Here is a 27,751-nt window from a genome sequence, read left to right on the forward strand (position 1 = left end):
GCAAATACACACCACTCTGGTTTCTGAAGCTCAAGGAACACTTACTCCCAACATAAAATAATTCATTAACACCTCTGCATTCATTTTAGCCAGGAACAATAAGACAAACTCCGACAATTTATATCAGGGCTTACACAGTACATTAAAAAAAAAAAAAAAACCTAGTTGGGTGAACCTTACATTTAATACCTTCTTAATTGTTTTTTTCTATAACCCAAGTAGTAAACCACATACAAAAGACTCACCTTGAATTGTGAAGCTGTTTACCAAATGTTTTTTAAGAGAATTTACACAATAATGTTTTGACCCCACCAAAAACAATGTGCCTAAGCTTTAAACAAAATTCACATTTTATTTAGATTGAAATAAACTATACAAAATTGATTTTCTTCACCAAAAATAACAGCAATATTTTCCATATTTTTCCAGATAAACCACAACACTTATTTTGTAGGTTTTCCAGGTTTTGCTTATAAATCAAGATGAGGCAGTAGGTAAGAGTCATGGAAAAAGACAGAAAAAAAAAAAAAAAAAAAAAACAGACAAATCAGTTGTCAGTATCCATGGCCTCTGATTCCGTCTCAATCATGAAACAGAAGTGTTCAACATATACCTGCTAAAAAGCTTAGGAAGATGTAGGCTCCACAAAGGAATGTAAACAGCAACGAGATGTGGAACAACAGCAGGCTTTTCCACTCAAACTTTGTCATTTGTTCCTTTAAGTTCGAGAAAGACAAAATCTACACTGAAATCCGTGTTTGGTGAGCTCACAAGCTTTTCTCCAGTAATTTCTTGTAACTGTCCAGTATAGATTTTTAACATACTTAAAACTCCTATTAGTCAAAGGTCAATTGTGGGCTTCACTATAACATTTTATAAAATGTATTCCTTCCTCCCACACCTCTTCAAAATATATTTCTTCAAAGAATTCATAACACCCAACAAGTAGAGATCCACAGTGATAATAAATGCTATGTCTAAAATGACTTAACTGAAACAATTCCAGAGTGCCGTCAACAGAGATCACGCAAAAGGAAGCATGGCACTTTCAACACTCTCTTCTGGAAGAACAGGTAGGTCTTCAAAGCATGAGAGTTCAAACAGGTGCCATTTAAACAGGTAGATTATCAATGGCTAATGTATTCAATGGAGTCCTATAGGCAAAGATATTTAGTTATTAAGTGGCCTACATACACCTTACGGCTTTTCTTCCAAATATCAAATATAAGAAAGCCTATTTTTAAAAGTCTCTTAGGTATTTTCCACGGTTTCGGAATTATCTGTAGGAAGCTCTGACTTACTTGTATAGAGTTTAATATATGTGTCCACCATTAAATCCAGGTCGTGTTTTATATCAAAATTTATGTTAAGCAAAGCCAAGTTACTTGACCTTTGGTCTGTCAAAGTGTTCCTCAAATAGGCTTTAAGACGCTTTCGTCCATTTTCATACCGCTCATTCTCAACCTTCATCACAGGAAGAATACACAGGACCTTCAGCAATGCATACACATTAGGAAAAAACTTGATGTCAGGTAGGTGGAGGGCTTCATAGATGGTGGACGGAAGCTCTATATCTTTCCCCCTGTGTTTCCATTTGATTCTCCAACAATGAAGCTCAGCTGACAGCGTGTCAGGATTGGGTAAGTCACTTCTATACATGTCAGCATGGTGTTCCTCCGACGTATTGAATTTGAGTTGTCCCATGACTGAGGGTACCAGAGATAAGCATTTAAGAGCTTTAAGGTGCTGTTCTGAGAATATATCTTTAAGTTCCTGAATAATGTGCTCCACTGTTGGGACGCTTAGGGTTTCTTTATAGTAACTCTCAGAGGTTAGCTGAGATTCCAAGTTACCCTGGTGAGCTCTGCGGAATTTCCCAGGGAGTTTCATTTGAATATCAAGTTTGGTTGCCAAATTTGTGGCTTCCTCAAACCAAAATTCATGATAAACTTCAATATTTTCCATCACTTCGTTGAGTGAATGCAGTACTGCAGTCAAGCTACCGGCTGCAAAGAAGACATCGGAGGTTTGCCCCTGGAGGTTTTTCCCAAAGGCTCTTGTAAAAGATAGGACATTTTTAAGAACAACAATAGTAACAATGAAATCAAAATCTGTTACTGCACTGCAGAGTACAAATGCTCGGCCAGCTATACAGTTACTCCATCTAATATTTGTGTCACTATTTATACCATCTAAACATAAAACAAGTGCTTGCAGGAGTTCCACTAAAATTTCAAAAGCATCATGCCTGCCTGTCCACTGAGAATGGCAGATTTCCTTCAGTTCTTTACCCCTTTCTTTACTGTTCTGAAAAAGAACAGAAATTACGTTGTCAAGTTCTAAAAGCAGTTGTGGTGATCGATGGAAAAAAGAACAAACTTCCTCAATTGTTCCTAATGCAACAGATACTCCCATAACAGGTACTGATTTTGCCAACCACATATTTAAGGCACAGGAAGAGCAGAGTGTGTAGATAGCTTGGGGATATTTCTCTAAAAGTCTAGAAGCAACAACTTTCATTTTGGAAGAAAATCCGCTAGAGACAATGTAAGCCTGGCCACGACAATACTCCATATTTAATCCCCACTTCTCAGTTATCATAGTGTGAAATTTCACAGCCAAAATTTCTGCATCGGCTTCATAAGGCAGGAAGCCTATAAATTCCTCTCTTAGGTTATGAGATTCATCAACAAACCTCACCAACACAGGTAGGTGCTCTTCCCCTGCTATGTCCACTACATCATCAGTGATAATGGAAAAGAAGTGTGAGTCTCTCACTTCCCTGAGAGTTTCTTCTCGAATACAGCTCTCACAGATCTCTAGCATCTGCCTCTGCTGTGTTTTTGAACAAAACAACGTGTTAACTGCTGTTGTCTCAAACCGCTTTCTCAGAACCTCTTCACCAGAGTTTATCCGACACTCCAGCAGTGCCTGAAAGTTATCTGGAGTAAAGAGACCTTCTGGGATTTCATCAGCCTCATGTCCATCCAGAGGTATGTTTTGCTTTCCCATCAGAATCAAGATTTCAAATAGAGATTTTAGGTATTCTTTGTTTTCCTTCTCTTCAAGGGTTAGAGGTAAAATGTCCTCATCTTGCCCTTCACCCTCTTCTTCGCTGGGGTTCTGAGCATTGCTATTGTTGGTTTCTTTATGTTTTTGTTCCTGCTCAGAAGTTTCATCAACTGGAAAACAAAGAATTAATTTTACAAACAGGCTCATGAAAAACGATACAACAAAAAATATTACATCTTTGGTTAAATATTTAAAATCCATAAACTCATTCATTCAATATTCACAGGGCATTTACTAGACCACAGACTAGGATAGAGATTAAAATAAGACACTAAGATAAGACACATTCTAGTGGGAGGGACAAACAGTGTAAAGAGATATATTTTAATCCTACATGTAAATGCTGTTACAAGATAGGAATAATTTTGTTTTTTTAAGTAGAGGGAGGGTATCAGTATGTTGCCCAGGCTGGTCTTAAACTCCTGGCCTCAAGTGATCCTCCCAACTCAGCTCCAAAGTACAAGGATTAAAGGTGTGAGATACCACATCCGGCCTAATTTTTAAAATACACTTAACAAGACATTCCACATACATAATGAATGACAGTCCATGCCCTCAGAAAAACAAAGTGGGACAGAACTAATTACTAAGGTACTGTGCTTAGTATTTTATATGCATCACATTACTCTCTGTTCAGGCAGGTGGTATCGGCCCCATTTGACAAACGAGGACACAACTTGCCCAAGATCACAAATACAGTTAGGAGAATGGAAGTAAAGTTGAAATCCAAGTGTGTCTGGCTCCAAGATCCATGCTGATGCTGTTTTTATCAAACCATTATGCCACACATTTACATGGGAGATGGGATAACTGTACAAACCAGTATAATATAAAGGAGATTAATGTAACTCTTAGGGCTAGTATTAGAATATCACACATCTTAGCCTAATCTCTTCATAGGGGATAGGAAAACTGAGGCCCTACAGGCTAAATGCCCTGCCCATAGTCATACAGGTCAGTGGTGTCTGCAGGAAAAGAACCCAAATCTGAGGAGGCACAGTTAAAACCTAGTTCTTAGAACATAAGACTAGGGCCAGGTGCAGTGGCTTACGTCTATAATCCCAGCACTTTGGGAGGCTGAGGTGGGTGGATCACGACGTCAGGAGTTTGAGACCAGCCTGGCCAATATGGTGAAACCCCATCTCTACTAAAAATACAAAAATTAGCTGGGCGTGGTGGCACATGCCTGTAGTCCCAGCTACTCAGGAGGCTGAGACAGGAGAATCGTCTGAACCCGGGAGGCAGAGGTTGTAGTGAGCCGAGATCGTGCCACTGCACTCCAGCCTAGGCAACAGAGTGAGACTCCATCTCAAAAAGAAAAAAGACTATGGAGGGCGGTGGGGAGAAACAAAAATTCAGAAGAAGTTGCATTTGATGACAAGGATAAATAAGGGGGACATGAACAAGGAGGGCATTTCAGTTGGTGAGAACTATTCCAGCAAAAGCACTAAGGTAGAAGAGGGAAGCAGGCTGTCCAAGTACAAAGAGAAATCTAGTCTGACTGGAGCCCGTGTGAGCCATGCTTCAGAGCTTCATAAGGGCTCAGCAAAATGCAGGGAGCATCCTTCCTTCACCCCTCCTCAAATCAGATGACACTGCTATTCATCATACATGACACAGCAGTGGTTCTATACTAGGGAGGCTTCCCAAGCCAGAAAGCAAGAGGTTATCCTGGACGCCTGCCTGCCTGGCTGCCTCCCTCTCTCCTCCATTATTTCTCCACTTCCAATTAACAAGTACTAATTCTCTTGCTTTTATTTTTTTTTCAAAAAGAAGTTCATTAAAGAGCAAGGAGTACAAACTGAAAAGTCAAGTCCCTCTTCTTCTGGGCATCTTTCCTAGGTGTCATAGGTATACAAATTTTTTAAGTTCCTTGAATCTATTCCCTTTACTCTCTCTACTATTGCCTTAATTCAAGGCCTTTCAACTTTTATTTGGTCAGCCCAACTAGCCTCCGTGCCTCCAGTGTTACCTTTTCTAATCCAACAGAGTACTCTATGTACCATGGAAATCAGGTCCCTGTTATCACCTACTTACAAACCCCTCAATGGTTCCCTATTGCTAATAGCCCACAAGTCTGCAAGTTCTGGCCTCTCTAGGCTCATTTTCTAACCATAATGGGTTATCACAAACTTTAACAACACTAAAATGAGTGTAGTTCCCCAAAACAGCACCCTGTTTCATGCACAGAATACCTTTCCCTCTCTTTGCCCAAGTCCATATCTCCTCATCCATAAAGAGAGAAATAACAGTACTTATCTCATGGCTATTGTGAGAATTAAATTAATTAATACAAGTAAAGCACTTAGAACAATGACTTGGCATCAGTAAGCACTCAATAAAATGCTATGTTAATAATAATAGCAATAGGAGGAAGAAATAGAGGAGGAGGAGTAACTAATAACCAACAAGAAGAAAAACAGCTTCTAGCCCTCGTCCTTTGGTAACATAATTCGGACATCAGCACCTACAGAAAGGCTGTTGTGACCACTACTCCCAATGGCACTATATGCCCCCACAGCATTTAGTCCTTAAACATTTACCAAGAATTTATTACATACCACAACTGGGTGGACAGAAAAGAGATTCAGTGCATGCCTCTACTGTTGCCTTTCCTTCCCTACAATGGAGCACTGTGTGCCTGCCACCCCTACCACACTGAGAGAGGAAGCGTCACCTCCATGAGGCCTGCATATAGCACAGTGCGTGGCATTGCAGCACTCAATAAAGACAAACTAAAATTAGACTTTAGTCTCACAGATAATTCCAAAACACAGGACAAAGTTGAGCACACTCCTACATTCATTCTCAAGGTAGGTTTTCAACACAGAACATATTTATTTGTCCTTACCAGGTCAAGGCCTTTTTAAAAGGCATTCAGAAGTTGAGTCATTAACACTATCACTTACTTTTTTTCTGTTTCAGTGTCCTGATTTCGTCTTCACTCTAAATGTCAAGAAAAAAAAAGAAAAAAACAAATCATCTTTAAAAAACTGACCTCTAGTGTATCATCTTAGACTCACAAATACAAATGCCTATTCTGAGTCAATTTAATTCTTTCAAGAGCATAAATTCTTTATATAGTATACATTCTTCAAACAGACAGACAATGAGAAAACCAGGATAAGCTGTTAATGACTCCAAGGTTATAACAAAGTCTTAGGGAAAAAAGAATATATCATTTTACTTATTTTCTACCTAAATCATCATAACTTTGGGTTATAAGTGTTTACTGGCTAATGAAAGGCACGAAAATACACCATGGCACTTGGAGTTAAATTCAAGAGGACACAAATCATTTTACTTCCCAATTTAACCCTGGAGATGTCCCATAAGAAGGAGGTTGCTGAATCTCAGGACTCAACACAAAAGTGATGAGAAATCCCTGAGAAGCAGAAGGTGAAAGAGTACCAGCATGGAAGAGATACACAGAGCATAGTAGGCCAAGTGGCACCAATAGGGTTAGACAAAGGAAGAACTTTCCAGCTGCATCCTTTACTTTCCTTCCAACCCTCTACAATGCTTAAATCATGAGCCACTCTGTTACTTTCTGTGGCAGAAAAGCAGCAATGCCAGTGACAGCTGAAGACAGCAGGATGCCTGTTGGGCAGCACTGGATATGGTGCTGGTAACAAGAAACATCAGCAGGTTGGTCAACCTGGACATCCCCTCCCTTATCCTATGGACTGCACGTTTATAAGGATGGTGGGTCAGGAAGAATATGCCTGCTGTGAGATATGTGAGGCTCTCTGAGGGACAGACTACAGGGAAATGATAGCTACAGGACAGCAAGTGATTGAGCTCCTCATCCTGATACATATTATACTTCGTATCTATGGATTCAACCAACCATGCACTGAAAATGCTGGGGAAAAAATGGATGGTTGTATCTATCTTGAACACGTACAGACTTTTTTCTCATTATTCCCCTATATATAACGTAGCATAACTATTTATACAGCATTTACATTGTAGTAGGTGTTACAAACACGTAAATGTATTAAGCATCATAAATAATCTAGGTATTATTTAAAAATGGATGGTTGTGCCGGGCATGGTGGCTCACACCTGTAATCCCAGCACTTTGTGAAGCTGAGGCGGGAGGATCACCTGAGGTCGGGAATTCGAGACCAGCCTGACCAACATGGAGAAACCTTGTCTCTACTAAAAATACAAAATAAGCTGGGCGTGGTGGCACATGCCTGTGATCCCAGCTACTTGGGAGGCTGAGGCAGGAGAATTGCTTGATCCCGGGAGGCGGAGGTTGCGGTGAGCTGAGATCACACCCTTGCACTCCAGCCTGGGCAACAAGAGCGAAAATCTGTCTCAAAAAAAAAAAAAAAAAAAGGATGGTTGTGTCTACACTGAACACACAGATTTTTGTTCTTGTCATTATTCTCTAAACAATGTAATATAACAACTATTTACATAGCACTACATTGTATTAGGTATTATAAATGATTTAAAGTACACAGGAGGATGTGTGTAAGTTATATGCAAATACTACACCACTTTATATAAGGGAATCAAGCATCTGTGGATTTTGCTCTCTGAGGGAAGGTCCTGGAATCAGTCCTCCATGGACACCAAGAAGAAAGCTGATATGGAGGACTATAATGTAAGTGCCAGTATTCATCTAAGAGAAGTCCCAGGAAAATAGAAATAAACAAATAGAGGGGAAAATGCATAAAGAAAAATAAAAACTAAGGATTTCTCAGAATTTAAGATGTAAGTCCTCAGCTGTAAGATGACAAATTAAGGTACATAAGAAACAAACTCACATCTAGATAATTAGCAAATTTTAAAATGTCAAATATAAAGAAAACTTCTAAAAGGCTTTGAGGGAGAAAAAGAAGATTACCTAAAAAGGAACAAGAATCAGGCTGGCACAGACTTCAATAGCAATAATGGATGCAAAAAAATCAAGAAGAATCAACATCACATAGACTATATGTATCCTCTATGTATCTCTTAATAACATTTAAAATTTAAAATATCAAATAGTTTTTAAAAATAATTCCACATCTGGAAACTAAGAAAAACAATCCTATGTTAACAAAATAGAGAAATTACAAAATACCTACAGCCAGACATGACAGCACTATATGTCTAAAGTTGTGGGGTATAGCTAAAATGGACCTAAGAGGGACTTTTATAGCTTTGAATACACATAAATATGAGCTAAACATTCAAGAAGCTAGAAAAAGAGTCAAAAAATAAATCACCCTAATCAAGGAAAAACCAATAAAATAGTTCATAGTACAACAATCACTGACAAAACTACAGGTTCTTTGAAAAGATTATTAAAGTTTCATAAATTTTTGGAAACATTAACAAAACACAAGAAGAAAGAGAACACCAATAAAGATAGCAGAATGGCAATCAAAACTTTCCCTCACCCACCCCAAGCCATCTAATGGTTTTACCAAGTTCTACCTTACTTTCAAGAGCAGATAACATCTATCTATATAAATTTTTCTAGGAGAAAAAAAAAAAAAGATACCTAACTTATTTTATGAGGCCAATAGAACCTTGATATTATAACTGGGTAATAAGAGTACATGAAAAAAAGTTACAGGCCAAGATTCACAAATGTAAAATCCTAAATATAATATTGACCAATTGAATCCAATGGTATATAAAAGCAAATAGACATATTGCAATCAACTAGAGTTCATTACAGAAATGCAGATGGTTCACAGAAAATCCATTAGTATTACTTACTGCATTAAAGAATGAAAAAAATGAACTTTTCTATTAAATACATGCAATGAAAGCATGTGATAAGTTAAATACAAAAACGGGATATAGATCAGGCGTGGTGGCTCACTATTGTAATTCCAGCACTTTGGGGGGCTGATGTAGTAGGACTGCTTGAGCCCAGGAGTTTGTGACCAAACTGGGCAACATGGCATGACCCCATCTATAAAAAAAAAATACAAAAAAATAAGACAGGCATGGTGGCACACACCTGTGGTCCCAGCTACTTGGGAGGCTGAGGTAAGAGGATTGCTTCAGCCCAGGAGGTGGAGGCTGCAGTGAGCAGTGTCTGCCCCACTGCATTCTGGCCTGGGTGACAGAGTGAGACCCCGTCTTAAAAAAAAAAAAACAACAGAACTCTGAATATGGGAGTAGAAGAGAATTTCCTTAACTTGATAAAAACTATCTAACAATACCAACAGCAAACATTATACTTAATGGGGCAAGGCAAGTATGACATTACTAGAATTGTTCAACATAGTACCAGGGATCTTGACTAAACAAGACAGGCAACAGAAAAAATTAAAATAATAAGAACTGAAAGAGACAAATTTCTCCTTATTTGCAGATGATACAATCAGTAACAGAGGAAAAACTCAGACGACTTATTAGGATTAACTTAAAAAGAAGTTCTTCAAAAGTGCTGGAAACAATTTCAACCAGAATATATCATCTGTACCAATAAGAATCATAATGTATTTAAGAAGTGATCTAAGGAAGAATGTATACATTCTCATTTAAAGAACTGTAACAAAAGCTCTCAAAATTTTTCATTTTCTGTACTCCTAAAAGTATTCTAATATTCTTTTCAAAAAACTAGTATTTAGTTTTGTTGACGATTGCTATTATTTGGTAGGTATTTTACGGGATATTTTTTTCTATTCATGGATAGAACTAGTTAATACTTTACAATAGTTTATACTGTAACAGTAAACTAGTAATATTCATTTACTAACATTAGTAATACTAAACTAGTAATAAATTTACAATAGCTAATATTGTAAAGATGTCAATTCAAAGCAATTATAATGAAAATCCCAAAAGAAGTTCTAGGAGAACTTGACAAAAGGACTTTCAAATTCATATGGAGAAGGCTGGTGGCTCACGTCTATAATCCCAGTACTTTGGGAGGCCAAGGTGGGTGAATCACTTGAGGTCAGGAGTTCGAGACCAGCCTGGCTGACATGGTAAAACTGCGTCTCTACCAAAAATACAAAATTAGTCAGGCGTGGTGGTGAGCACCTGTAGTCTCCGCTACTTGGGAGGCTGAGGCAGGAGAATTGCTGGAAACCGGGAGGTGGAGGTTGCAGTGAGCCAAGATCATGCCACTGCACTCCAGCCTGGGTGACAGAGTGAGACTCTGTTTTGGAGGGGAAAAAAAAAAAAATTCATAGGAAGGAATAAAGGTCCACAAATAGTTAAGAAAAAGAAGAGTTAAACAATCACCTTATTTGAAAGTAAGATATATTACAATGCCATGGTAATAAAACAGTGTGGTATAGTTGCAAACAAATAATACAGTGAAATGGAACAGAACTCCCCAAAACAGCCTTATGTAAACTTGTTATATAACAGAGGTGGCATTTTATACCAGTGGAGGAAAGGAAGAATTAACAGACTATGTTGGGAAAACAGTTTCTCTATAAGGAGAAAAAGTTATTATAGATCCCTACTGTACATCATACCTACTAACTCCAAATGGATAAAATATCTAAATAGGTAAGCACAGAATAAGGAAAATTAGATAAGTGCTATCTTTAAAAAGCACACAGTAGGTGGACTGATAGGACATATATTAAATACACTAGCATGGACACCAACTGGTAGGGAAAGGAATGGTAATGGTAATAGTGGGTGAAGAAGGAAAAATAATAAAGCAAAACAAGGGCCTTGCTAGTGGAAATGATGACAGAAAGCCATGGACTAAGGAGTTACTGTACTTCTGTTCACCTAAGGTCAACAAAATACAGACAGGTGTCAATCCTCAGAACTGAAGGATATCCAAGGAACATAAAAATATGTGTAAATTATGCCATATACAGAGATTTCAACGTTTTTTTCTAAACCCTGTCCATATTTAATAGTGATAGAAGCCTTATCTTTAAAACATTCCATGTCTCCACTTTGACACTTTCCCTTTCTTTATTCCTTTGTGCTGAACTCTGCAAACACCTCGGCTCTATTTTCCTTACTACGAAAGAAAAGGTAGCTTTTTCCTTCTTCTCCAGAAGGGAATGAGCTAGTGGCCTGTAATTAACAGCACACTCTGGACCAAGACAACAAGTATCAACTGGCTAACTTTGAGGGAGATTTTCCAGTTTAAATACTAAAACTCATCATCTCACATCTAGGCTACTATTTAACAACCATAACATTTATTTCCTGTTACATTACCTCTGAAATAGAGAGTAATTTGGATTAATTTTAACATAAATGCATCTGTATTTGATTTCGTAGTATTATGGGGGAAGGTGGGAAAGCTGAAAGTACATAGACATACCAGTTCTTTTATTCGTTTTCTGTGTCTACTATGTGGGTTGTTCAAATGACTGGTAAGATCAAATATTGTTGGTATTGCATTATCTCGAAGAACTGTCCTATAAGGACTCTGAAAAAGAAAAATGTGTTAATTCAGAGATGGTCCTTATAAATATATTACACATCAATAAAATTCTATGTTAATGACCTCCACAATATTCCTTCAACTCCAGCTCTAAAGTATAGAGACTTACAGAATTTGATGTCAGTTCAGGTCAGTCTACTATTTCCAACTGTGCCTGCATTTGCCCTTCTGGCAATCTATTATAAATTAAGAAATTGAATTGAAGGTAGGCATAAAACATAAAATGTACTTGCATTTTGCATATCTGTTTCTAATTCAGCATCCCAGCTACTTTATCTGTACTGGCATTCCATGAGCCCACCAAATCTACAGGAGGTACCTCGTACAAGTCTCCCAAAATAATCTGCACTCTTGTATGTTCCATAATAATGCATCCCTATTTTACCTAATGTTCCACTTTTGCTAATATTACTGAGAAGCATCAAGGTACAGTGAAAATATTGGACTGGGACCCAGGAGACCTAGGAACTAGTCCAAACTCTACTAGTGAGTGACTCACTAAGACACTCTGGCTAAATTACTTTCCCTTTTTGGGCTCCAGTTTCTTTTTCTGAATAAAATTCTGGTATTGAACTAGATCAACATTTCCCAAAATGAAATTATTCACATACTAATGATCCTAATGCTTGCCATTTCAGTTATATTACCATCTGTATTTTTACACAATCTACTCATTTTTTAGTTAGCACTGTCTTAAGTAATAAAACTGTAGGAAGAATAATCTGATGTTTTTCTTATGTTTTTAAAAAAGTTTTTAAAAATTTTATGTTTTTAACACATACTACAAAACTTCTAAAATAAAAATTGATTCATCTGCCACATGAAACCAACTCTCACACCACAAGTGATATTGATATACATAATCACACTTTTGCAAATGCTAATCTAGGTATTTCTATATTTCTTTCAAGTCCTAATCATCTTATGAAAGAATGATCATACTCTACCCTACTTCCTGTTAATTTCATCCAACTTGGCTAGAAGCTGGATGCATACTTAGATGGTAACAGTCCTACTGCCAGCCCTGAGGAGGCTGGGTAAGAGACAAGAAGCTTATTAAGAGGGACAGTAATAAATAACTGCTATTACACTCCCCTCAGACAGTCCAAAGAATAGTGCCTTTAATTTCTTCCTGAATTTGCAATGATAAAGGTAAGACGTACTTTATTTAAACAAGCTTTCTTGGAAGCAGTGATTATTTCAAAATATCTAAGCATGTTCAAAGAACATGCCAAACAAAAACAACAACTTCTAAATTTGTTCACCCAAGGAAGAGAGGTTGGGAGGACATGAAGGGAAAACTTGTATCTAAATGGAACACACTATCTTGGGTTGTACCCAAAGAGTTGTTAAACACATTTGGGATGAATTTCTATTCAGAGTCAATATTTTCTAGTTCAATTCCATGCCATAATAGAAAACACAAAGATGATTCTCTGACTTCTTAGTAACACTCAACTTCTAGCGCTGGGCTTGTGATCCTGAGTCTACTAAGGAGGCTGAATGAGGAATCGGTTAGGGACACAATCACTGAAGGGAGTACAAGTTATTATACTCAAAGCTCCCCCATCTTTCACACTGAGCAAATGTCCCCAAAATAAGCAAAAACACATACACAGTCAATTCTTGATATCTTACTAATTATTAAATAAGGAGGAGAGGAATAAAACATTTTAATAAATTTTTAAAAGTCAAATCAAATTGATTTTCTATTTGCAAATAAAGCAAAGATATTATAGATCAGAAAACAGAATGTATGAATGAAAAAAATGACATTTTATACATATTTATTTTGGCCAGGAATGTTGGCTCACACCTGTAATTACAACACTTTGGGAGGCCTTGGCCGGGTAGACGGCTTGACCCCAGGAGTTCAAGACCAGCTTAGGTAACATGGCAAAACTCCATCTCTACAAAAAATACAAAAATTAGCGAGGTATGGTGGCACGTGCCTGTAGTTCCAGCTACTCGGGAGGCTCAGCGGGGAGGACTGCTTGAGCCTGGGAGGTTGGGGCTGCAGTGAGCCATGACTGCGCCACTGCACCCCAGCTTAGGCAACAGAGCGAGACCCTGTCTCAAAAAATAATAAAAAAAAAAATACATAAATATCTATAAGGACACATGCCAAAAAAGACAATATTCAATTACTACGTATGATATCAAGTATCTCAGTATCAAGATTTAATCTTTAACTGCTGAATTAAGGTTTGAGCATAAAACAATAATCTTACTCTAGCATCAAAATAATAAAATATTTGGCTCCGGCCAAATTCAGTAGTCATGAATGTTTACTGATGAGATCTTTTTTTTTTGTCTGTTTGTTTAAAGACAGGGTCTCACCACCATGTTGCCCAGGCTGGCTCTGAACTCCTAGGCTCAAGCAATCCTTCAGCCTTGGACTCCGGAGTAGCTGGGACTACAGACACGTGCCACTGTGCCTTGCTACTGATGAGATCTTCAATGCCAAACTAATAAAGCCAAAACTCTTAAACATTTAGATACAGATATCAGAAAATCCAGGGGTTTTTGTTTGTTTTTGAGACACAGTCTCACTCTGTCACCAAGGCTGAAGTGCAGTGGCGCAATCTCGGCTCACTGCAACCTCAGCCTCCTGGGTTCAAGTGATTCTCCTGTTTCAGTCTCCTGAGCAGCTGGGATTACACGTGTGCACCACCACGCCCAGCAAAATTTTTTTTGTTTTGTTTTGTTTTGTTTGGTATTTTTAGTAGAGAAGGGGTTTCCCCCTGTTGGCCAGGCTGGTCTCAAACTCCTGACCGCAAATGATCAACCCGCCTCAGCCTCCCAAAGTGCTGGGATTACAGGTGTGAGCTACCATACCCAGCCCAGAAATCCAGTTTTTAATAACAACATCTCCTAGACGTATAGAAAGAACATTTTCTCACATTTGGATTCATTTATTCAAGATTGAAGAATCATTTAGAAATTTAAAAAGTAAACCTGGCTCATCTTTCTGTTCTATTCTCTAACTAAAGAATGTAAGAATGAACTATCCTTTAAATTTCTCACAATCTGGTTAGAATTATCTAATTAAGAGACCATATTTATTGCTAAAATAAAAATGCAAAAATGCATATGGCAAATGTATTTAAAATAATTTGGGATATTTTTACTTAGTGTCAAGAACATAAAAGTAGTTTGCCTTTTAAACATATGAAACCTTTTATTTTGGTTGATCATTATTACCCTCTTAACAAATCAAGGCAAAAATATTCCTCAAATATTTGTGATTAAACTGTTGAACCGGAATTGGCTCACCTCCCAGTGACTTCACAAGTATCTGCTTCAATTAATTTTGAGAAATAAAATAACCCAATCATTCTTTAGTTTTCTGATGCCTCTGCAAAATGTATCTGAAAAAAATATCAAAATAAATTGCTGCACAACAACATATAGTGTACCTTTGAATCAAGTTTATGTCTATCCCAATATCTGAGGTGTTACATTAGTTACAATGAAACAAGTCTGCTTCATTTCAATCAAATTTGTCTTATTTGTGCCTTTTATAAACTACAGCAAGAGAATCACAGAGGGTTAAAAATCTTAGAACTCAGGAACTACCTGGCCTAATCTCCTTATTAGGAACTGGGGCCCAAAGAGGGGAAGTGACTTGGCCAAGCTCACACAGTTAACAGTAGGTCCTGATATGAAATTACATATTATTGATGAAAATGTTTTTCCACACTACCTGGCTAATTTGTTTACTATTATATCTACCACATAAAAATTAAAAGTTGGTTCTAATAGTACATACAAAAACATGAAAACAAGAGCTCCATTCCGAGATGAAAATTTTACTCATAAAAAAGCTCTAGATAAACAGCTCCAAATAAAAACACCAACTTTACCTTAAATAAACATATACTTTTATAATCATCTAAAATTTTCCTGAAGACTAAATAATATTTAAAAGTGGTTACCTCGGCCGGGTATGGAGGCTCATACATGTAATCCCAGCACTTTGGGGGGGCGAGGTGGGCGGGTCACTTGAGGTTAGGAGTTTGAGACCAGCCTGGCCAACATGGTGAAACCCCATCTCTACTAAAAATACAAAAATTAGCTGGGCCTGGTGGCACATGCCTGTAATCCCAGCTACTTGGGAGGCTGAGGAGAGAGAATCGCTTGAGCCCAGGAGGTGGGGGAGGTGGCAGAGGTTGCAGTGAGCTGAGATACCGCCACTGCACTCCAGCCTGGGTAACAGAGTGAGATTGTCTTAAAAAAAAAAAAAAAGTAGTTACCTTGGGTGAGTAGAAATGGGGCATCAGGAATAGAAGAGTTTTTTGTTTTTTTTTTTTTTTTAATCATTTTGAGTTTTTTTTCCAGACAAGCTCTCACTCTGTTACCCAGAATGGAGTGGAGTGGCATGAACACAACTCTCTGCAGCCCCGACTTCATGGGCTCAAGTATCCTCCCATCTCAGCTTCCCAAGTAGCTGGGACTACAGGCATACGTCACCACACCTTGCTAGTTTTTTTGGTATTTTCTGTAGTGATGGTGTCTGGCCATGTTGCCCAGGCTGGTCTCAAAATCCTGAGCTCAAGTGGTCTTCCTGCCTCGGCCTCCCAAAGTGCTGGGATTATAGGCGCCTGGCAAAATCAGGATTTTAAGAACAAAACAGATACTATTCAGCTCCAAATCTGTCTTCATCTTAAAGTGGCAGGATATAGGAATACCTTCCAACATTGGTAAATACTTACATTTCCAACCAGAGTGAGAGAGAGAAATCAAGACAAACAGAGAGACACCAAGCTCTTCTATTACTCACAGTTCTACAGATCATAGAGGTCTCAAAATGTTTGGCACATAATCGATAATGTTTATTTAGCTGATCAGGTGTTTTATCTTCTAAGTCTGCTCTCCTACAGTTCTCCACCCACTTCTGGCATCTATAAATAAAACCAAAATACAATTATGAAAATGAGCTCAGCATTTAAATTTCAGCCTTCAGTTTTAGGCAAACATACATTAATAACAACTGATTCCTGCTTCCCTCCCTGAGAACATAATTTGGAGAATTTGATTAATAACAAAATAACAGTTGGAAAAAACCTTAGATGTCATTTAGTACCAACATTTCAATTACAGACAAGGTTAAGAAGTAACTTGCTTGGAGGGAAGTACAAAATCATCAGCAGAACTAGAACTGAAACCTGCATCTTCCAACTCCCAAAACATCAAAGAAGATTCAACCATCAGCAGAACAAGCAGAAAGCTGCATGCACAGCCACAAGGCTAACAGCTTAACATTCCTTTCAGGATTTCAACTTCAACAAGCAAACAAAACAACACTGTCACTGTAGAAAATCAGCAATTAGGCCGGGCACGGTGTCGCGCCTGTAATCCCAGCACTTTGGGAGGCCGAGGCAGGCAGATCAGGAGATCAGGAGATCTGGAGATCGAGACCATCCTGGCTAACACGGTGAAACCCCGTGTCTACTAAAAATACAAAAAATTAGCTGGGCGAGGTGGCAGGCACCTGTAGTCCCAGCTACTCGGGAGGCTGAGGCAGGAGAATGGCGTGAATCCGGGAGGCGGAACTTGCAGTGAGCCGAGATTGCGCCACTGCACTCCAGCCTGGGCGACAGAGCCAGACTCTGTCTCGAAAAAAAAAGAAAATCGGCAACTAGATGTTCTTTAAATAACTAGTTTCTAAGGGAAGCATAAAGGCTGTATTCGTTTATGTTCCTATGAACACAAATTATTATCTACAGTAATACGTGCTGACTAGATTGCAAGCTCCATGAATGCAGGGACTGTGACTACACAATCTAGTATACAAAAAGTGTTGAAGACAGAGAACAAGACAAAGTCCATGCCCTCTCGGTGCTTAAATATTTTCAGAAAAACTAATAATAAGCACTTATTATGAGCCAGACACTGTTCTAAGTCCTTTCCAAAGATGGGTACTATTATTCCCCTTGTGCAGATGAAGAAACCAAGGCACAGAAATATTAAATAACTTGGTAAAGTCACAACTAGGTCTTTCCTCAAATTTCTTTTCTTTTTTTTTTTTTTTGAGACAGAGTTTTGCTCTTGTTGCCCAGGCTGGAGTGCAATGGCATGATCTTGGCTCACTGCCTCCTTGAACTCTGCCTCCCGGGTTCAAGCGATTCTCCTGCCTCAGCCTCCCAAGTAGCTGGGATTACAGGCATGCGTTACCACACCCGGCTAATTTTGTATTTTTAGTAGAGACTGGGTTTCTCCATGTTGGTCAGGCTGGTCTCGAACTCCCTACCTCAGGTAATCTGCCCGCCTCGGCCTCCCAAAGTGCTGGGATTACAGGCGTGAGCCACTGCGCCTGGCCCATTCCTCAAATTTCTAAGAATAAAAGTTCTGCCGTGGATAAACAGTATCACAAATTATTTTTTTGAGATGGTGTCTTGCTCTTTTGCCCAGGGTGGAGTGCAGCGGTGTGATCTCAGCTCACTGCACCCTCTGCCTCCCAGGTTCAAGCAATTCTCCTGCCTCAGCCACCCAAGGAGCTGAGATTACAGGCGTGCACCACCACATCCAGCTAATTTTTGTATTTATAGTACAGATGGGGTTTCAGCACGTTGGCTAGCCTGGTCTCGAACTCTGGATCTCAGGAGATCTGCCCACCTTGGCCTCCCAAAGTGCTGGGATTACAGGCTCGAGCCACTGCGCCCGGCCCAACATATTCCTTTATAATTAAATCACAGTATTTTATTTTTATGTTTTAACACTATTGTCCACCTCCCCCCAACATACATGCCCCTGACACTTAATTCTCTCTACTCTAAAAATGTAAAATCATGGTAAAATGCTATGATTTTTTAAAAACTACACCTAAATTGTACAGCATTTCATTTGACCAACAAGTATTACTGCTCACAGTAATGATGCCTAAGATGTTCACAATTTAATCACACTTTTACACAGTTGTACATTATGATTATAAACATTTCATGTTTCAAAATCCAAATATTAAGTATAAAAACGATCTCACTATAAAATAATTTGCCATACTGCTACAGTTGTTTGTTTTTTAAATTCTTAAATCTCTGGAGACCTTCCACACAGAGCAATACTGTACATACTACCTCTGAACTAAGTTGAAGCAGCTTTCTGATATCAACAGCAACTCTTATTCAGACAATCAAGAACAGAATGGGCATCAGGCAGAGAGCCTAATTAAATACACCTGTCTTTCTATATGAACTACTTAAGAATAAATCTAGTGAAAGATGTGTAAGACCTCTAATAATCTTTTTAAAGCAAACTTAAATAAATACACAAGTTTATGAACCGGCACACTAAATTCCAAAGATGTCAGCTCTCCCCAAACCCATTTACTAATTCAATATAATCACAAGCCCAATAAGTTTGTGAGAGCAAGAGAAAGAAATGACAAATTACTCTAAAACTTTTTATACACAAATTTAAAGAACCAGAGATAACCAAGATAATCTTGAGAGAGAGAGAGAGGAAAAAGGAGGTTGAAAGAATTACACTACCAGATATTAAGACTTACTGTAAAGGTTATTAAGACAGGTACTGGCTGAAGGACAGAACAATGAAACAAAATAGAGCACTGCAGATACTTAAAGGTAGCTTTGAACAGCAGCAAATATGGATTTTTCTTTTCCAATAAATAAGGGCTGAGTCAGCTGAATATCTACATGAAAAAAATAAATCTTAACTCCTACTTGTACACCATACACAAAAATAAGTTCCAAGTGATTGCAGATCTAAATATGAAAGGTAAAACAATAAAGCCACTAAAAGATAACACAGGAGATTATCTTCATGACCTTGGAATAAAGATCTCTTAAGGCAACAGCACAAACGCTAGAGGAAAAGATTTATAAATTAGGCTACTTTAAAGTTAATAACTTTTCTTCATTAAAAGAAGCCATTTAAGAGTGAAATGGCAGACCACGAAATGTCAGATATTTGCAATACATATATCTAACAATGGACTCACATTCAAAATATATATGAAGAACTCCTACAAATAAATAACCCAACATAAAAACAGGCAAGGGGCCTTGAACAGGCACTTTATAATAAAAAGGTTATAAAAATGGCAATACATAGATGAAAAAAATGCTCAATCTCATTTGCCATCAGGGAAATGCTAATTAAAGCCAAAACAAATTACTACATACCCACAAGAATGACTATAATGTAAAAGAGGTAATACCAAATATTGGGGAGAAGGTGAAGTAACTTTGCCCATCAACAGCAGAATGGATAAACTGTGGTATATTCACTCAATGGACTACTACTTGGCTATGAAATGAACAAACTATCTATAATCTCACAAATGTAATGTTAAGCAGAAGAAACCAGGAGTACATACTACATGATTCCTTTGATACTAAATTCAAGAACAGGCAAAACTCATTTATAGTGATTGTTCAGAAAGAGTTAACACAGCAGACCTCAGGCTGCTGTCCTTAGCAAGGCCTGTTTGTTAAGGACCTTGGGCTGGTATCTGGGAACTTGGTTGGTAAACAGTTCCACACACAGAAATAAAATTTTTCCTAACTGATAATGCAGCTCAATGTGCCTAGACTGTTCGTGCAAACAACATGATTTATGCTGAACACCTGCCATCCCTTCTGGGAATCTGGAATTTTATTATATGCCAGGCAGAGGCTGCCTATGTGATCAGGACCCAGTAAAAACCTTGGACACTATGTCTCTAACGATCTTCTCTCCACAGAAACACGGCACATGTGTTGCTACATTTCCACCACTGGGGAAAAATGGGCTCTGGGTGACCCCCTCGTGGGAAGGAGAGAGCATAGGGAAGCCTATACATGGATTCCTTCAGACTGTGCCTGTGTCTTTTTCCCTTATGATCCAGATGTGTATCCTTACTACAATGCTGCAATAAATCTTCACTGTGAGTACAACCATATACTGAGTCCTGCAAGCCCTTCTAGTGAATCTTTAAATATAGGGTGGTCTGGCTCCGCCTCAACACAGTGATGGAATAGTAGATACATTTGGGGAGGGTAACAACCGGGAGTGGGCACAAAAGAGGCTACTGAGGTGCTGCTAATGTTCCATATCTCAAACAATAATAAAGCTTCCATTCATTCTCCCTCTTCCCCCCAAAATCTAACTAATCCAAGGTATGTGAAGTCACAGTGGCTACCACTGGGGAGAATGGGATAATGGCTGGGAGAACCATGGAGCAGAGGAAGTTTGGGATGCTAGTAATACTCTATTTTTTAAAAAATCCCAGTGAAATTTTCATGGATATGTTACTCTGAAAATCCAACATGATGTACAGTTACCATTTGTGATCTTCTATGCATATGTTTTTTGGGTTTTTTTTCTTTTTGAGAGAGAGGATCTCACTCTGTTGCCCAGGCTGGAGTGCAGTGGTACAATCTCGGCTCACTGCAGCCTCCATCTCCTGGGTTCAAGCGATTCTCCCACCTCAGTCTCCCATGTAGCTGGGACTACAGGCACATGCCACCGTGCCCGGCTAATTTTTTGTATTTTTGTAGAGACGGGGTTTCACCATGTTGCCCAAGCTAGTCTCAAACTCCTGGGCGAAGTGATCGCCCTGCCTCAGCCTCCCAAGGTGCTAGGATTACAGGCATGAGCCACCGCACGTAGCTCTTCTGTGTATACGTTTTTACATGAATAAAATTATAAAAATTATATATGACCGGGAGGCTGAGGTAGGAGAATCACTCGAATCCAGGAGGCGGAGGTTGCAGTAGGCCAAGATCGCGCCACTGCACTCCAGCCAGGCAAGAGAGCAAGACTCCATCTCAAAAAAAAAAAAAAAAAAAAAATAATATATATATATATATATATATATGACCACAAGTCTTTTCACATATGTGTATTATGAACATGTATATATATTTATATACATACATACCCACTTATATACTCGTCTCAAATTTTTACCAATGCCTCCCCTTTCCCAGCTCTCCCTGTCATTGTTCTGTTCCCTGTACTCCAGATTTTGTAGACTTTTCCCTTAGCACAGTGGAATGACTCCCCAAATCCATCTGCTTCTCTCCATCAGTAACACCCTGGTCCAAGCTACCATAATTTTTTACCTGGTCTACTAGCATCTCTTCCAAACTGGTCATCTGCCCTTCTCTAACCCCTTCTCCATGCTGCAGAGTATTTTTTAAAGCCAATTTGAGAATGTCTCTCCCATGCTTAAGCTTTTAGTGGCTTCTCATTACTCTCAGGATAAACAATTGTGTTCACTTCTATCCTGGGGCCTTCTCTGCGCTGTTTACTCAGCCTACTACACTCTTCTTGCTGCTTTTTATACACTTCCTATGCACAGTTAACTATGACTCAGCCTTCAGATCTTAGCTCAAATGTCATTTCTTGAGGGAAACTTTTCCTGATTCACATGTGTACATATATGTGGGTGTATGTGTATGAATATGTATGCACACAGAAAACTCCAGGTATTTAACACTTTCCACCTCTCCATATATAATATCTGAACTCCCTACATTTATCTTACTATATTATTCCCACCGTGTAAACATGCCCTAATGTCTCCCATCTTTAAAACTCTCTTAACCCTGATCCTCTTTATAGCAAAACTTGTTAAAGCATCCATTTGGACTGCATCCACTTATCTTGTTGTACTGTCTCCTTAATCAACGTCAAGGAGGCTCCTGCTCTATCCCTTTTCCACTGAAACTGCTCAAGACAATTATTAATGACCCTATCTTGCCAAATCCAACGGTCACTTTCCCGTACAGATTTTATTTCATTTTTAACTTTTCTTTTCTTTTTTTTTTAGGTGGAGTCTTGCTCTTGTCGCTCAGGCTGGAGTGCAGTGGCACAATCTTGGCTCACTGCAACCTCTGCCTCCTGGGTTCAAGCTATTCTCCTGCCTCAGCCTCCTGAGTAGCTGGGATTACAGGCACCCGCCACCACGCCCAGCTAATTTTTGTACTTTTAGTAGAGATGGGTTTCGCCATGTTGGCCAGGCTGGTCTCGAACCCGACCTCAGGTGATCCACCCGCCTCGGCCTCCCGAAGTGCTGGGATTACAGGTGTGAGCCACCGTGCCGGCCTATCTTTTATTTCATTTTTAAAGTAATGAGAAGAGGTGTCATTATATTGCCCAGGTGGGTCTCAAACTCCCGGGCTCAAGCGATCCTCCTGCCTCAACCTCACAAAGTGCTGGGATTACAGGCGTGAGCCACTGTGTGCAGCCACTTTCTGTACACACCTTAAACACCTTCAGCACTAGTCAACCATCACTGATCACTTCTTTGTTTTGTTTTTGATGTTTTTCCCTCATTGGTTTCTTACTAATGCAGCATTTCTAAAAGTGTATTCCAAGGAATCCTGTTCAAAGAATTGCTCAAAAAAAAAAAAAAAAAGACAGGGCCTCAATGTGTCGCCCAGGCTGTAGCACATGGTGCAATCATAGGTCATCGTAAGTTCAAACTCCTGGGTTTAAGCCATCCTCCTGCCTCGGCCTCTCAAAGTGCTGGGATTACAGGCCTGAGTGACCATGACCAGTCAGAACTGTTCCATTTGAAAAAAAAAAAAAAAGGGACCGGGCATGGTGGCTCATAATACCAGCACTTTGAGAGGCCAAGGCAAGAGGATCACTTGAGGCTAGGAGTTCAAGACCAGCCTGGACAATATAGGGAGACCTCGTCTCTATAAAAAATTAGTCAAGTGTGGTGGCGTGCGCCTACAGTCCCAGCTACTTGGGAGGCAGAGATGGGAGGATTGTTTGAGCCTGGGAGATGGAGAATGCAGTGAGCAATGATTGTGCCCCTGCCCTCCAGCCTGGGCGACAGAGTAAGAACCTGTCTCCAAAAAAAAAAAAACAGGGTTCCATGGTCAAATAAGTTTAGGTAATACCTATTTTATCCTGTCCTACTCTTAAGGTTTTAGACATTCTTGTAGGGCCTTTAAAAAAGTTAGCTAACCTCTCTGTACCTACTTTGGTCACCTGTAAATCAAGGACTACCTCAAAATTTACTGCAAGGGTAACATGAAATAATGTATATATAACAGAGAAGTATATAACAGAGCAGTGCCTGTCACAAAGAATACACTACATAAGTACTGTTCCAGCCTGGGCAACATGACGAAACCCTGTCTCTACAAAAAATACAAAAATTAGCCAGGCATGGTGGTATGTACCTGCAGTCCCAGCTACTTGGGAGGATAAGGCAGGAGAATTGCTTGAGTGCAGGAGGCAGAGGTTGCAATGACTGGAGATCGTGTCATTGCACTTTAGCCTGGGTGACAGTGAGACACTGTCTCAAAAAAAAAAAAAAAAAAAAAGGAAAAAAAAAGAAGTACTATTATTACAACTCATCCCATTGTTTGGAAGATTAAATGAGTTGATATGAAAGTACTTCAGGCTGGGCGTGGTGTCTCACATCTGCAATCCTACCATTTTGGGAGGCTGAACAAGGGAGGAATGCTTCAGCTCAGGAGTCCAAGACCAGCCTGGGCAACATGGTGAGACCCTGTCTCTAAAAAAAAATTTTTTTTTTAAATTAGCCGGGGGTTGTGACAGGCACCTACAGTCCCAGGTACTTGGGTGGCTGAGGCTGGAAGATCGCTTGAGCCCAGGAGGTTGAGGCTGCAGTGAGCCATGCTCCTGCCACTACATGCCAGCCTGAGTGACAGAGCAAGACCCCTCAAAAAAAAAAAAAAAAAAAAAAGTTTGAAATTTGCTGCTCACATTTTAGAGCAGCAATTCTCAAACTTCATAGTCCCAGGATTCCTTTGCACTAATACATTATTGAGGACTCCAAAGATCTTTTGTTTTTGTGGATTTTACCTAACAACATTTATCAGAAAAATTTTTAAAATATTTATCAATTCATTAAAATACCAACCTTATAATATGTTAACATAAATAACGTTTTAATAAAAAATTACATTTTCCAAAACAAAAACATTTAGTGAGAAAAATGACACTTCTTCATTTTTGCAAATCTCTTTAATGTCCAGCTTAACAGAAGACAGCTAGATTCTCACATCTACTTCTGTATTTAATCTATTGCTATACGTTGTTTTGGTTGAAATATATGAAGAAAATCTAGCCTCATAATGATACGCAGTTAAAAAGGTTATTACAATACTCCTCTTTTTTCCATATAATTGTGAATTCTCCACAAGTGGTAGTTTCTTCAAGATTAGTTGAAATGTGAAATCTGAGACCAGACCAATAAGCTTTTTCATCCCCTACTACATAAAAAATCCCATAGTCTATCTTACACTTTGAATAGATCTTTTATCCACATATGTCTCTGTAAAACCATAAATTGGTCACTTGGAAAATATTAGTTCAGTGAGTTATACACACCATATAAATGTTAACGCAATTCATTATACAAAAAAAAAAAAAAAAACACATCAGTATCATCAGTGATCTCACCAGAAAAGTCTTTAAGTATTAGAGAGCTGTCAAGCTCACAGTAGCACATAAATTTTCCAAAATTCTAATTTTCAACTTGAATGCTCAAATTATCAGTTGTTCTCCTTGAAGTGGCAGGCTTGTTTATTTCTGAGAAAATGTCTACCAAACACCCAGATCTGAATAATCATATTTAGAAAATTCTAGAAAACACAATAGAAAATTTATCAAAGCAATGATGCCATCATGTTATGTAGCACCCCCAAAATTCCACTGTCCACTCCTGAGAGACTGAATATGAAAAATGCAAATAATATCAGTGTTATTATGAAAATAGTTTTGACATTGTGGACTCCCTGAAAGGGTCTTGGGGATTGCTATGGTCTGAATGTCTGCATCCCCTCAAAATTCATATTGAAACAATCCCCAGTGCAGTGGTGTTGGGAGGTGGGGCATCTGGGAGGTGACTTAGGTCATGATGGGGAAGCCTTATTTGCCCCTTCCGCCATGTGAGAACAGAACAAGAAGGCACCATCTAAGAAGCCAAGAGTGAGCCCTCACCAGATGCCAAATCTGTCGGTGACTTCATCTTGGACTTTCCAGCTTCCAGAACTATGAGAAATAAATTTCTGTTGTTTAAAAATCACCTAGTCTAAGGTATTTTGTTATAGCAGCCCAAACAGGCACCCTCACGAGTCCCCAGAAAACCAGTTTTACGTTTCACAAAGTAGAGCACATCAACTCTCAATCAGCCTTCATTAAATTGCCAGAAGAACCTTGGAAGCCCTCACCCATCTTGGGTGAGTTAGTACTAGCTGCCTGAGGAGGAAGAAGAGCGCTTCAACGCCCAACTCACTCTAATCAGAGCAATTCGTTAGCTCTACCTGTACCTTCTCCTGGTTTAGGAAGAGCTCCACTGTGAGCTGCCTCACAGTGGCAAGCCTTGGCATTAGGCAAGCCACCCTGGGGCAATCAAGATTTAGGCTTTTTTTTTTTTTTTTTTTTTTTTTTTTTTTCACTTAAATCATGTCACTGACCTAAGCTGGGTTATTTCACTTTTTTAAAAAAGAAGCATATTAATGCCACTTTTTCTAAAACAATAAGAACTATTATGGCATGTAAATTCCACACCATACACTTTATTAATTACACTCTTGAAGTTTAAATTATTTCTAAATAGCTGTTTCTAAAAGCATGCATGGAATTTATAACTGATGACTGGGAATGTACTGTTTTAATAGCATTAAATATATTCATCTTTATTGTTAACAATGTTAGCATTTGAAGACTAGACTGGCAATGTCACCTTTTATCAACCTTCCCTACAACCTGTTTATAGAAGAAAAGGTGGGGGGGGGGGTTAGAGCTAATAACCCTAAAAATACTGTTATTAATTCAATAACACCTCTGGAAACTACTTCTTTGTTATAAATAACACTGGGCACAGTGAAAAGGAAACTATCAAATACAGTAGAACTTAAAATCATGTAGTATGAGGAGGTTTGATTTGGATAAAAAGACCTTGAACATATTAAGTTAAACAAGCCAGACATAAAAGGAGAAATATTGTATGATTCCACCAATATGAGGAACCTAGAACAGGCAAATTTGTAAAGACCGAAAGTGGATTCGAGGTTACCAAAGGCTGGAAGGGCAGGGGAATGGGAGGTTATTGCCTAATGATTACAGTTTTTGTTTGGGATAAATGAAAAAGTTTTGGAAATAGTGGAGAAGGTTGCACAACACTGTGAACGTAATTAATGCCACTGAATTGCACACTTAAAGGTTAAAATAGCAAATTTTGTTGTATTTTACCAAAATTTTAAAAATTAATGTATATACCCCAAATTGTACACTTTACATGGGTGAATTATATGTGAATTGCATCTCAATAAACATCTTTTTAAAAAGAAATTCATGATTTGGTCTTGAAGCATTCAAAGGAGTCTAATGCTGAAAAGGGCACAGACTTAGTGTGATCCTGGGGACAAAACTAGGACCTCCAAGGCCTCAATTACAGGAGGCAGATGTTCACTCAATACAAGGAAGAAACAACAGCCAAAGCTGTCCAGAATCATCACGTGTCTTCTCACAAAGGGGAGGACTATCATTAGAGGTGTTTTAGCAAGGGCAGAGATGCCCATCTGTCAGGAATGCACAGGGCCTATAAAGGCCCATAAACACCTTTGTCTTCGAATGTTAAATTGTGTCTATGTTTTTTCAGGTAAGAGTCCTTATGCTAGATTCTCAAAAGGGATAATAACCCTAAAAATGACTAAAAGTCACTATTATTGAGAAAATTCCAGTATTTCAAGTGAGATTTCACTAGATCTAAACACTTCTTTCAACTCTGAAACTGTAAACCCCTATAGACTATACTCCCCTTAAGGAGTGTAGTCAAAACAGGATTCACTACATATTAACACAAATGACCTGTGGTCCAGAACTGACTAGGGGTGCCCTCATTATGGAAGTGAAATAAACTTGTAAGAATGTCTTTGGGCTAAAATTTGGGTAAAAGGAAGATAACGCATAATGGGGCAAGGCCAAGTCAGACTAAGATGCTCCTCTCCTCTGTTCCCAACTGCTACTCCTCACTGTACTGAGCGAGTTCTTTCCCATGTCTCGGAACTTAAATCACTGGGAATGCCCCAGGACTCAATCCTCAGATCTGTTCTTTGCTTACTCCTTAGATAACCTTAACCCGTACCACGGTTTTAAATACCCTCTATAAACTGAGAACACCCATATTTACAATTTTCAGTCTGAAAGTCTCTGAATTTCAGACTTGTATATCCTATCCTCTCTTCAAGACATTGATTTTCTTTAAGGTGAAATTCTCATAACATAAAACTAACCATTTTAAAGTAAAAAACTAATGGCAATTAACACATTCATCATGTTCTGCAACCATCACCACTA

The 27,751-nt window shown here is 38.7% G+C and overlaps 1 protein-coding gene across 2 annotated transcripts in view; it reads right to left on the reverse strand.

The window, feature by feature from the left end:
* Window positions 1-332: 332 nt before the first annotated feature.
* THAP12 (THAP domain containing 12) overlaps window positions 333-27,751 on the reverse strand; it is a 31,194-nt gene continuing 3,775 nt past the window's right edge. Inside the window, exons 2-5 of one of the 2 annotated variants that reach the window (XM_032166961.2) lie at window positions 16,239-16,359; window positions 11,333-11,440; window positions 5,982-6,018; window positions 333-3,182 (exon numbers count right to left, since the gene is read on the reverse strand). In XM_032166961.2, coding sequence (XP_032022852.1) covers window positions 1,252-3,182; window positions 5,982-6,018; window positions 11,333-11,440; window positions 16,239-16,359 — 2,197 coding nt within the window. In that variant the 3' untranslated portion in view covers window positions 333-1,251. Of the gene's footprint in view, window positions 3,183-5,981; window positions 6,019-11,332; window positions 11,441-15,393; window positions 15,631-16,238; window positions 16,360-27,751 lie in introns of those variants that run through there. The other variant, XM_058446873.1, reaches the window with a different exon arrangement.

This window comes from Hylobates moloch, unplaced genomic scaffold, assembly GCF_009828535.3.
Source record: "Hylobates moloch isolate HMO894 unplaced genomic scaffold, HMol_V3 SCAFFOLD_11, whole genome shotgun sequence".
Classification (NCBI taxonomy): domain Eukaryota; kingdom Metazoa; phylum Chordata; class Mammalia; order Primates; family Hylobatidae; genus Hylobates; species Hylobates moloch.